This window comes from Python bivittatus, unplaced genomic scaffold, assembly GCF_059951505.1.
Source record: "Python bivittatus isolate LINGU-HERP-01145 unplaced genomic scaffold, Pbiv_v1 ctg000220_np1212, whole genome shotgun sequence".
Classification (NCBI taxonomy): domain Eukaryota; kingdom Metazoa; phylum Chordata; class Lepidosauria; order Squamata; family Pythonidae; genus Python; species Python bivittatus.
The window spans coordinates 31,541,069-31,553,739 of NW_028277048.1; the positions used below are offsets into that span (position 1 = coordinate 31,541,069).

General features: G+C 40.5%; 1 protein-coding gene across 2 annotated transcripts; it reads right to left on the reverse strand.

The window, feature by feature from the left end:
* Positions 1-3,621: 3,621 nt before the first annotated feature.
* Positions 3,622-10,095, reverse strand: DDX5 (DEAD-box helicase 5). Of its 2 annotated transcripts, none has more exons than XM_007431348.3 (13): positions 9,947-10,095; positions 8,603-8,768; positions 8,376-8,472; positions 8,150-8,283; positions 7,986-8,051; positions 7,434-7,575; positions 7,163-7,323; positions 6,856-7,028; positions 6,515-6,625; positions 6,077-6,138; positions 5,926-5,985; positions 4,550-4,774; positions 3,622-4,288 (listed from the first exon to the last, which is right to left on the reverse strand). In XM_007431348.3, the coding sequence occupies exons 1-13, from the start codon at positions 9,952-9,954 to the stop codon at positions 3,915-3,917; spliced, it is 1,779 nt and encodes a 592-aa protein (XP_007431410.1). In that variant the 5' UTR covers positions 9,955-10,095; the 3' UTR covers positions 3,622-3,914. The 2 variants fall into 2 exon arrangements, with proteins under 2 accessions (XP_007431410.1, XP_007431409.1); XM_007431347.3 differs by having other exon boundaries at positions 9,923-10,066.
* Between the last annotated feature and the right edge of the window lie 2,576 nt (positions 10,096-12,671).

Genomic DNA, 12,671 nt, shown 5'->3' on the forward strand with positions numbered 1-12,671 from the left:
CTTCGTTAAACTACTCTCATCCCTCAAGCTTAACCCCGGCCCCCAATTTTAACCTTGGCTCGTACTGTAAGGCTATGCACGTCCGTATCTCCTAGCTGCCTCTACCAATTTGCAACAGGGAGCAGAGCAACAGCCAATTAGAAGAGAATGGACGGGAAACGCAACACCCAAGGAAATTTATTGACCGTAAATTTGGCAACACGTTCCCGACTCCATCATAATGACATTAAAATAAAAACCGTAAAAGGGTCTGGTAGCAAATACTGCTAACTACTTCTTTTCATGGATCCCTATATAAAAACGTTTATGTCACATCTGCAATTGATCCATTAATCCTTAAGATGCCTTAGAACCTGATTATCTTTACTACAATTTGCAGCACTTCAAATCCATCAGGAATCAAAGGCAATCATTTTCAGAGAAATCAGGATCATGGACCACAGCCTAGATATACTAAAGTGGAGCCCTTTCTACCACTGCTCCGCTATTGCGGGTTTAAACTCAGAGTGGGAAATTCGATGTGTATATGGCTCTGATTTTCTATGACAGGTCAGGCTTCAGCAGCCCTGAAAGAAAAGGTCAAGTAACACATTCCCCCTCCATCTGTTTGCAGGTGTCTCCATTTTGTGCTGCTTTCTTTCATTTAATTTAATGGCTTTAATTGGAAGTATTTTCTTAGGTAAACTGGTGCAATCTGATTTAAACTTGTTTAGGATCTCGCTTGGCTATATTCTCTGTAGTCATGATTATAACGATAAGGTGATTTACAGTGCAAAACCTATTGTACACCCCAGGCATACATGTCGTACTATAGTCTTAGACTGTAGTTCTATCCCTTCACTTTAGCAAGCCTGTTGAATTTAACGGGCTTGATTCTTCAATAACCCTAATATTTCATTAGTAGCAAATATGCAGTAATGGTGAAATTGCATCATTTGCAATGGTTTTAGCAACATAGGTAAAAAAAATGAGTTTTAAAAACACAGAATTTAAAGCCTTACTAAGAATGATTGAGAGCCAGTTTGGTGTAGTGGTTAAGGTACCAGGCTAGAAACTGGGAGAAGTTTCATAGGATGGAAATGGTAAGTTTTTTGCAGTCTTGAAAAGACAGGCAGTTGCAGCCAAATGACTACTGTAAGAACTAATCTAGATTATATAGCCAAACATTATATAGCTAACCAAATGGCAATATTGTCTGTTTCTGAAGGGCAAAGACCTGGGAGATGTTATCTAGTATTCTGTCTTAAACTTCAAGATAGCAATAAAATATCTTCAGTTAAATCCAAAAGGAAAAGACAGCCCACTTCAGCAGAGGGGAGAACCTGCATTACAGAGATCAGATTCATATCCTCTATCAAAATGTACAGGTAGTCCTCACTTACCAACCGCAACTGGGACCAGCAACTCTGTCACTTAAGTGGCACAATTGTTAAGTACGACATCACATGACCACACTGACTTATGTTAGTTATGGCTGCAGCTGTTAAGTGAATCACCGTGGGCCATTAAGCACAGCATCATGTGACTGCAACTTACGACTTCCTGCTGGCTTTCCCACTGACTTCACCTGTCAGAAGCTGGCTGACAGTCACAAATGGCAAACATGTGACTGCAGGATGCTGCAATGGCTGCAACTTTGAGGACTGGTCATCTCATTTTCAGGGCCATTGTAAGTTTGAAGTTGCTGAACGAGTGGTCAGTGAGCAAGAACTACCTGTATGCAGTAGTCATGGCATAGCAGACAGCAGGAAGTCAGTTGAAAGAACTGGGTGGGTAGTACTGTATAGTAGTTAACAGCAATCAGGAACTGGGTATTCATTAACTTTTGTATAACTTCTGATGTATGCGTAATTGCCTTTTGGGTTACTGTATTGCAAATACAAAATTTAGTAAAAATCAGTGTGCAACATGTCAGAATGTTCTTTTGCTACCTACATTTAAAATCAAATGTGTATGTTTAGTATTTTTCACAAAATTTTAAGTACTGCATGCATGTTTCAGTATTATGGGTCTCAATGGTGAAGATAAATACATTACAACTATTTGAGTGCTGAAGGCCAATTTTAAATAACTAGGTTCTTGTCCCTATGCCAATATTATTTAAGAATGTATTTATCTCCTTGGTGAAGATCTGCAAATTTACCACGCAGTAATTATTTTTGGTTTGACACAATCACTGACTCAACAGGCCAGTGGAAATTTCCATCATGCAACATGCTAAATTATATAACAATGTAGCTAATGTAGTTCCATTAGATGGAGCTTATAGAACAGTATTCAACCTGCTGAGTTTATTATAAAGAAAGCAGGGCATCAGTCATGTTTAAGTTCCAGGAAATCAAAATAATCTTATTATAGGCAAGTTGAAACATATCCCCAGCTCAACTCAAATCAGCACAAGATTATTTTCCAGAAATCTAATGATCAGCACTTTCTGAAAAGAGGCTAAGAAGCCATTTTAAGGAAACAAAACCCACTATAAATCATTCAGATTCATAATCCTAACTCTTGTATAAAAATATTTGCACTTAGATTCATAAAAAGTACAGCAAGGTACTTTCATGAGTAAAAATAATGTATTTAGAAATATTAGGATATTAGTTTGAATTGAAAATGTATTCAAACTCATGTGAATATTGGGAATTTTAAATTAGATCAACTTGGTGAGCACATGCAGTCTAACCCCATAGTATATTTATACAAGAAATAAATGTTGTACAGTATGTATATAATGTAAATATAACATTCATATTTTAAGTATCCTGAATTCTGATTTAGGAATGCTGCTTAACATATTTGATATTTAAGCCTAAAATAGTTTAAGAGCCACTTTGGTATAGGCTAGAAACCGGGACAGTGAATTTTAGTCCTGTCTTAGGCACAAAGCAAGCTGGGTGACCTTGGGCCAGTCACTTTCTCAGCCCTAGGAAGCAGGCAAGGGCAAACCACCTCCAAAATTTATCAAGAAAACCAGACTTGTCTAAGCAGTCACAAGGAGTCAACACTGACTCAAAGGCACAAAATATGTAGAGCATGTGTTAAGAATGTTTGGCACATTTGCCAGCCTTATTATGGTTGTATTTAGAACCTATCCAATTCCCAAAACTGTTTTAGGCACTGAAATATCTGAAACCATAATCTGCTCATATCAGGAACCTAGAATGTTTACACTGTAAGAGAGCTGTGTTAAGTCTATGGTGGTAAAAAATCAAGTCAGGTAGCACCTTTTCTATTAAGTTTTATTAAAAGGCATAAGCTTTCATAAGAATGTTTGTGTCCCCTTTGCATTCTTCCCCAAAAGTCAAGAACCCACTTAAAATTTTTCAAAGCTATCTTCTTTGAAGGTTCTATCAGCTCCATAATATTTCCCCTCTAGCTGCACAGAGCAGGTGCTGGGGGAAAGAAGCAACAAATATTTTCCAATGACATAATGAACCAGCTCTTGCTCATCCCCAAGTGAGAATTGCCAAGTCAGTCTCCAAAGAGATACAGGTAGTCATATTCTCCTTTCATTGATTTCCAAAGAATTCACTACTATTGGATCAAACATCTGCCCTTTTTTTTTAGCACTGACAGACTAGGCTCTGGTTAGACTAATACATCACTCAAATACCAAGGAAGTTCTGTTTTGAAATACCTTTATTGGAAGGCCATGCAATGCCTCCTGTTGCTGTTATTTCAAATCACTGTACATTTACTTTGTGAAAACACAGTCTGCATTTTCTAGTACAAAAAACTAAAAATCATTCAAGGAATGTAGAGAATATTCAACTTAAATAGCGGAAAAAGTGCACCATTGTTACTGCTGCACTGCAGACCTTTCTGCATGTTCCTTAAGATATTAAATAACTATCCTTTCTCAACACACAATATAAAGAGCAATTATGAAAAACAAGACATTTAAATAGACTAAGTTATTGGGTATAATTTGCTGGCATTGGATAACCTATCATTGGCGTACCACCAGTTGCAGGGTATGCGTACTGTTGTTGGTTCATTGCACTGTGCATGTTTGCCATGTTATTTCCATACTGCTGGTCATAGCCATTCTGATAAGCTGGAGTGCCAGCCCTAAATCCACCTTGCATGCCAGCTGCTCCAAAGTTGTTGCCAAAGGTAGTTCCGTTACCAAAACTTTGAGCACCAAAGCCACCATTCTGAGCTTTTGCTCCAAAGTCTCTCTTGCCCACTGCACCATAGGTTCTTTCAAAGTTTTCCCTCTCTCTAAAACCAAATCCACCTCTTTTACCCGCAGAATATCTGTCACGTCGGTCCCCTCTGGAACGACCTGTAAGATGAAAAAGCAAATTAACAGGCTCATCCCACACTCCGTTCCTTCCCCCAAAAGTGCTCTTCTTGGAGACTTAAATATTCCTCATGCAACACGGATACAAATGTGCTCAGATTCAACACGTTTACCTCATATACATTAAAGTACTAAAAGTCTACCTCTGCTAAGCATCATTACGAAAAAGTTCTATTTTAGGCACTGAAATATTTAAGCCAAAAGGCTATTAAGAATCAATGGATTAGATAAGTCATGATTTACCTGAGCCTCTGTCTTCAACCAACTGAAGCAATTTGGGGTTGATTGCTTGATTAGCTTCACGAAGTACAGAGATGAGGTCGCTTACTTGTTTTATATTATTAGGTGTAAAAAATGTGTATGCTGTGCCTGTTTTGGTGCTGCGGGCAGTTCGTCCAATTCGGTGGATATAGTCCTCAGAGGAGTTTGGGTAGTCATAATTGATGACAAATTTCACATCTTCCACATCTGTAAAGTGTTGCAGTGCAGCAAAAGCAATGTACAAAATTTTGCACACCACAACAGCCAGATGAAAAAGCAAGTTAGACAGTAACAGACCTTAAGATGGTAACTGCTGAAAATAATGTTAATTATTCCAAAAAAGAAAAATTGAGCATCGATGCACTTTCCCCTCTGAACTTCTTTGTAATTTATCCCATGATCTAAATCCTTACCAGAGTGCCCCTACAAGTCAAGTGACATCTGAATGCTTCTTGCAGTAGGACCAATAAGTTCACAGTAGCCTCTTCATGTGCTCCCAAGGACCTCACTTTAAACATGAGGTCTTGCCACGCACCAGAAGCTCAAAAAGAGGGCCACACTGCTCATCTTGCCAAGACCTTTTAACCGCAGCTGCAAGAAAAACATACCTGTCCCCGAAAGGTCATCAAGTTGTTTTCATGCACTGTGTCTCGTCTAGGCAAGAGCTTCCAAGAAGCCAGCGTTCACTTGAGTGTCTCTCTCTGGCAGGTCTCGACATGACGGTTAGGGTATAGGTGACGGAGGAACTCCAGGTTTGAAAAGCCACTGCTTTCCCACCCCAACTTGTAAATGAGAGGTGGACTTTCAAATTTCATGTGCCAGTACTCACCAATTTGTTCAAGGCTCAGTACATTTTAAAGCTGCTCTCTCCATTTCAAAGGTTGGGGGGAAAAAATACCAGACCACGGAAGTTTGATTATTCTTCGACATTTCAGCAAACTCACTGAAATCCAAAGACTCACGGACCACAGCAAACAATATGCACACAGACTAAACAGCAGTGCACCATGGCAAGTCATGCAAAGCATGGAACAGTAGAAATAACCGGGCAAAAGTGAACCGTGAATGAAGCTACCGTTTGAGAGAACAGTTTATGGGATCGTAGTTTTAGTCTTTGCCTTTTGAAGATTACTGGCACACAATGCTCAACTTTCACCTCTCTACTGGACTGGAAGCGTCCAGACGATCACTTCCACTAGTCCTCCATCCCCCTCGAGTCCTCCGATAGTCATGCCTAGGCCTTGCCACAAAGACTGCACCTTTATGTGAAAAAACTTAGAAAAATGCAGAGGTTAAAGAAAGCAATTAACTTTCTTTAAAAAAAATTGTGTATTACCCAAGATTAGAGTTGTACTAACCTAGACCTCTGGAGGCAACATCTGTAGCAATCAGAATAGGAGCCTTCCCATGTTTGAATTCTGCAAGAAATAGCCAATTAGCTTGTTTCACTCAGTATTTCGCAGAATTATCAGTAGCATTATTAAATAATTTAATATCCATTTTACTCACCATTTAAAACCCAGTCTCTCTCCTGCTGACTTTTGTCACCATGAATACCCATTGCTGGCCACCTGCAATTATATTTAAAATCATATACCAAACACATTCTCAAACCAGTAGTTCACTGCCATTTATCATACTGATTGGTAGAAACGTATAGGATTCCTGCACCAAAAATTATTCCATTTTCCACAAGAGCCAACTACAATTACTGTGTTAGCAGAACTGTTATTTAAAGAGAATGTAACAATATTGTTTTGTGCAAGAGGGACAGTATCCAATTAGGTCTCCTTTGCCACTACCTGATTTCCAGCAATAAGGCTACAGGCATGTGCTGTAATGTATTTGCACTACGAGTGTACTGCAGAAGCTGAGTATCAGAAGTAAACATGAAGGTTACTTCAGGCATAAAGCTTATCCTTCAAATTATCTTACACATATGCTTACCCATCTCTCCTCATTTTCCTTGTAAGGTCATCACATCTTCTTTTGGTCTCCACAAACACTATTGTCTTGTTTTCTTTTTCACTCATAATTTCTTCCATCAACCGAATAAGCCTACCACAATCAAAGTGGATTTTATTGGCAAACTTAAACTTCAAATATACAATGTTTAAAAATATCTATTTTTTAGATATTAACCGCTGTTAAGAATGGGGAACCCATGGCCCTCCGAACAAGCCCCAGCAAGCAAGTCCAGTCCAAGTTGCAGTACAGCAAAATCTGAAGTCACAGGCTCCCAATTTCTGATCTGTCTTGAAAATGAAAAGTCAATCAAGTTTACTTACTTGTCATCCTTCTCTACATCATGACATACATCCACTATTTGCAGAATGTTGTGGTTTGCGCTCAGTTCCAATGCCCCAATGTTGATGTGTACATATTCTTTTAAGAAGTCTTCTGCAAGCTGTCTAACTTCCTTAGGCCATGTTGCACTCCACATCAGTGTCTGCCTATCAGGCTAGAAGTAAATTAACACTTTTTAACAATGTATTAGGTACTTGGATCACTACCCACAGAACCTAGAACAAGCATGTTCCAAGGCAGAACTTCCTATAATTCAGTATATTACTAAGCGTGAATGTTTACACTTACTCTAATCTGTTCTACAATTTTTCGGATCTGAGGCTCAAACCCCATGTCAAGCATTCTGTCAGCTTCATCAAGAACAAGGTAAGTGCATCTCCGTAAGTTGGTTTTTCCAGCTTCTAAAAAATCTATGAGTCTACCAGGTGTTGCAATGCAGATTTCCACACCTGAAAGTAGTAATAAATATGGAAGATATAATTTCATAATCTGTACAGCGTAAAATTACCAGGCTGAGACACATTTAAGAGAAACCTGTTAAAACAGTCCTTTTTAATACCTCTTTCTAGATCACGTATTTGTGGTCCCTTTGGAGCACCTCCATAAATACAAGTAGACTTCAAACGGCAAGCTCTACCATATTCTGCAGCCACCTGCTGCACTTGTTGAGCCAATTCTCGAGTTGGTGCCAGCACCAGACACTATGAACAGAAATGCAAATACCAAATTACTGAACACTGAGGTTGTCACTTACGTTATATTAAACACTACAAGCACTTGATCTAGACTTAGTTGTATTGAAAATAAACCCACTGAAATCAATAGGATTTTAGTTACAATCAACATAATTTGCATTGATTTCACTGACTTTAGGTTGGTAGGTATGTTACTTCATTTAAGAGAAATGCCTTAAAACTGGAAACACTGATGTAAGTTGATTTGACTACTTTCTTAAAATGTAATGCTAAAATTATACTAATCCTACTTTCCCATTAGCAAATGTCAAATTTCAGCTTAATTCTACCAAGAATACTATTGTATTGCAGGGACAATTAAGACTAGCTTCACCCCCCTCCTTTCCAAAATAAGGTTCACAGAGCTAAATACTTACAATAGGCCCATCTCCTCGCTCCAAGAATGGTTGATGATTTATATGTACTATAGCAGGCAACAAATACTATTAAGAAAAATAAGGACAAACAATTGTTACTTCTCCAAGGACATGTTATTTGTAAATTTAAGACATGTCAAGGGCTCTCTGCAGTAATTACTTACAGACAATGTTTTCCCTGATCCAGTTTGTGCTACACCGACCATATCTAGTCCACTCAAAGCAACAGGCCAGCCTTGTGCCTGAATAGCAGTTGGTTCTGTAAAGTTCTGTCTCTGGATTACTTCCATAACATTTGCTAGAAGACAAAGCAGCTGTCTAGTTAACAGCCCAAAACCCATTTTAAAACTATATTACGATACATTACCAGCAATGTTATTATTTTCTTACCAGGAAAGTTTGCTTCATAAAAATTCATAACTGGTTTGGGACAGTTATGGCCTTTAACAGTGATTTCTTTGCTTGCTCTATATTGTTCAATCTCTTGCTGCAAAGATAGCAAAAGGGCATCATTTTAGTTCATAACATTCACAAGAATCAATACTGCTTCTAGACTACAATCTTACTACCAGAGCTTAAAACACAAGATAAGCAAGCAAGTAAAGCAGTTTCCATACCATAGCACGCCGGGCAACATCAGGATGTTCCTGATAGAAATTTTTTTCAAATTTGGGAAGCTCATCTAGGTTCCATTTCTTCTTGGTAAGCTTTTCTCCAGGATTTCCAAATTTCTTCCCCCCTAAAGATCCCCCTCTACTTCCTCCAAAACGAGGGCCACCAAACCTGCAAAGGTAAATTAAAAAAATAACCAAAAACTTGAGCCAAACTGTTTTACAAAATGAAACTTTTACTGTTATGGCACTAATGTTTATTATTGTAAACCTCAAAATCAATCCACAGTAGGCCCTGAAACACAAGGGGAAAAGCTAGGAAAAGAAATCCAGACTATACTTCCAAACAAAAGTCTTAATGGTTTGGCACTCCCTCTCTGCGTCAGACTCTGAAGTGGGCGGGAATAATTATGAAACGTACTCGATTTCAGCAAGAAGCTTGCTTTCAAGCAACGGGATTGTTACTTTAAGAGATTCATAAAGGCTTCTTGCACGGCGTGGGAGAAAAGATTTGTGCGCAAGCGCCTGCGAATACCGAAGGATTTCTAAAGCCCGACCAATAAAGCCTCGCTTTCCCTCCGCGCAGTAAATCAGCCGCTGCTCCTAGCTCAGCTTTTGTCTGCGGCACAAAACAGGCGCGATGGCGGGGGACTAAGGGGGCGGCCGGTGATGTGCCCTCCCACACAAAGGAAATTCGGTCGAGCGGCTCCAGGGGGGTTCCCCTTTGTCTTTTTCGTCTACGCCACATTTTCCCGTCGGCGCGTCCATTTTAACGCCGGGGCGGGGATACAGAGGAGCAGGCGGAGAGGAAGAACAAAGACGACGACAGCAACAGCAGCGGCCGCCGTCGCCGGCATTTTGATTTTCCTCTCAGCCGCCGCATGGCGGGGCCAACCATTATCAGCCGATGAAATTTTAAGACAAAAGGAAGCCGCTTTCGGCGAAAAAAGCAGCGAAGACGGTGCTTTTAATCACACCTCCCCACACCCACTATTCCGGCCCCTTCTCAATGCTTTTTCCCGCCAACGCAGCCCACCCGCCCCCTAACCCTACCGCCTCTGCCTCGCCCCCTCCCCATTTCCCAGCCCTACCATCCGACGGCAGCTACCGAGAATTTCACGAAGCGCTCGGTCCTTCTTCGAGAAAAGCCTCAGGCGCCGCTGCCCCCTCCCGCCGCGGCCGGCGGCGCCGGGGATAACGGCGCGTTAAGCCTCCGCCGCCATTTTAACACCCTAGCTTCCCGCCCGGCACAAGAAATGGCTGAGCCTCGCCAGCGGCCGAGCCCTGGCGACAGCAAGCCAATTAAATCGAGCCCCCACGGCTCACCCGCGGTCCCTCTCACTGGAATACCCAGGCATGCTGACGACGGCGATGAAAACGGCCTTAACAGCAGGGATCGAAAAGACCGCAACCGAAGATGAAGCCGATGACGAGGGCGACTGAATGGGGAGTGGCTGAACAGCCGGATGCCGGTTATATACCCGGCACCGCCACGAATGTCGGGAAGCCGGCTCCTGACGTCACTGAAGGTCCCGCCCACCTCTCCTGTGGTCTACATTCTTGGTCGAACGGCTGAAGGCTTTCTCCGCTTTCCTTGTAGGCGGGACTCAGACGTGAGTGGCGCGTGCGTTGTAGCCTATGAGAGCAGCAGGCGCCCTTCTGTGAGCGCGAGGGAGCCGGTCGGCGGCGAACCATCGTGTCTTTTTCATCTCCAGCAAACGGAAGAGCCCAGCGCGCGATGTCGTCACTCCAGCTCTGTAATTTCGGACCCGTTTATAAACCTTTGCCCTTCCCCCATTTGCCTGGCTTTCAGCTTCGTGCTCACGCAGTTCAGAACTTGAGTTGCCCACGTTTGTGCAGAGTCTAGTGTATTTCGTTTATCTCGAGGGATTTGGCTGTTTTCCCTGGAGCCGAAAATAATACAGTACAAGCAAAAGGTTGAGGCTCTTCTGTATAGCCGTCATCCTCTTGTACGAAGCAAGTCTCAGCATCCCGGGTTTATTACCTTGATGTTCAATTCTGCTTTCATTGCTTACCTAATGGACCTAGCGTTCTTGCACAACGAAATGACCTTGTTTTCCCTTCCATTTGAATGGATTCTCACATGGCTGTTTCAATCACCAGTTTTACTCCAATTTATGACCTTGTTGAAGTTTCCATATGCCCACCGTGCTTATTGTGCAATCAGTTCTCTGCCAGTAACATAGTATTACACTATTTATAATACATGCTTATGTATGAAAGATTTCAGGAAGCACAGCCACATCCCTACAAACAACATTAATGTCTAATCTCGACTACTTTAGTTGGAAAAAAGGGTGCACCTGGTTTTCATTCCACCACAATCATATCCATTTGGTAAAGCAGATAAAACTATGCCATACAATTAACATGTGCAGACAGAACCCCATGTGCTTTAGAGAGTTTTTGTAAAGAGTATCTGGTTGTATAATAAATGTAGCTGCTACTTTTAATGTGATGGGATATTCAGATTGGCTGGGGAGTTGCTTACCGCAGTTCTTCCAGATGGGCTGCTATACCTTTATTAAGAGAGCCCGTGTGGTGGAATAGTTCAGGGGGTGAATTAGGAATTGGAAGACACAAATTCCATTCTATTCCCAACTATGGAAGCTCACTGGAATTTTAGTCACTCTCTCCCAGCCCAGCCTGCTTTATGAGGTTGCTGTTGTGGAGAAAAATAGATGGAGGGAGCAATATATATGCCCTTGAATGAAAAGTGGGATATAGAAATATCATAAATAATAAAATATGATAAGTAGAATGTCAACAGATTGCTTTTCCTTTCATTGTATTTCAGCTTAGAAAGCTAGGGTATACTGAATATGTGACTGCCATAAACATTTATTAGAGACATAAGAGCTTTCTGCCTCATACTAAAATTAGTACAGTAGCCGTTCAGAATGCCCAGATAGGCTAAGGCGTATATTTAATACAAAGGAATTTAACTATTTCTGTTTATTCTAATTAATTTCTGTAATACTGCATGATTACAGAGTCAGGTCATTAATAATGTGCTGCATATTTTGTTTAATCTATTTTAGTATTAACATCAGCAATAAAGTAATAGTACAAGAATAGCAATACATTCTCACAAGAAAAAAAGCTCACACTTTCTCACATGTATTGTTTAGCAAAACTTAACACAGCTAGAAACAAAAATATTTACAACACTAGCAATTAATATTTTTATTGATCATTGGGCCTAACATAAAACAAGGAGAAATATCATTCCTAAATCTGGAATAGCACAGTTGATGCCAAGTAAACCTAACCTAAAGAATGAGAAAATAGCATATAGCCCCACTTAAGCAATGGATTAAAGCCCCATCACAGTGACAGAACATCAGTTTGCAAAAGGCATTATTGCAGAGTTTCAGAGAGCTCTAGTGCTAAACATCACACCAGTGTAACTGAAATAATCAAAGCATAAAACCATACTGTTCTGCTCCCATACTACAATATACAAGGAGAAAAACATCAGAAATAAGGTAATGGCAACACAAGATTGTCAACTTCATGCAGGAAAAACAGGGATTAAAAACAAGTCAGTCTGAACAAACTGAACAATAGCAAATATAAGCCACAAAAAAATAGCAATTAGCAGTACCCACAGGACTTCCATGCTTTGGGCAAAGATTCCAGTGGGACTTTCAGCAGCTACAAGAAGCAAAATATATACATATTGCTTTTGAGGAAGGAGAAATAAACAGCCTACCATTTATTTAAGGTGCTGTTTTTGACCTTTATAAAGGTCTTAATGACTTTCAGCCTGATAATCTATAGGACTGCCTCTGTGAAGCAGCCCAGATATTTAGATCAGGAGGGGCTCTTCTGAAGATGTTCCTACTGCCAGTAGATTAACTATAAGGTGCATGGGAAAGGGTCTTCCCCTTATGGCTCCCAAGTTATAGAATGTACGCCTTAAGCAGATGGATTGGTATCCAGATATATAGGAAGTTGTTAAAACACATCACTTTTGCCAATTGTTATCTTAATCACTAACTTGATTTTGATTTTGGTTTTAATTGTATTAATTTTTTTACTGTATACTTCA

What these genes read in the sequence shown, in the direction of transcription:
- DDX5 (XM_007431347.3), bottom strand. Translation starts at nt 9,954, where the DNA reads ATGCCTGGGTATTCCAGTGAGAGGGACCGCGG. An exon ending in AAATTGTAGAACAGATTAGA is followed by an intron (nt 7,029 to 7,162) that starts GTAAGTGTAAAC and finishes ATTTACTTCTAG; the next exon opens with CCTGATAGGCAGACACTGAT. An exon ending in GAGAGACTGGGTTTTAAATG is followed by an intron (nt 5,986 to 6,076) that starts GTGAGTAAAATG and finishes TATTTCTTGCAG; the next exon opens with AATTCAAACATGGGAAGGCT.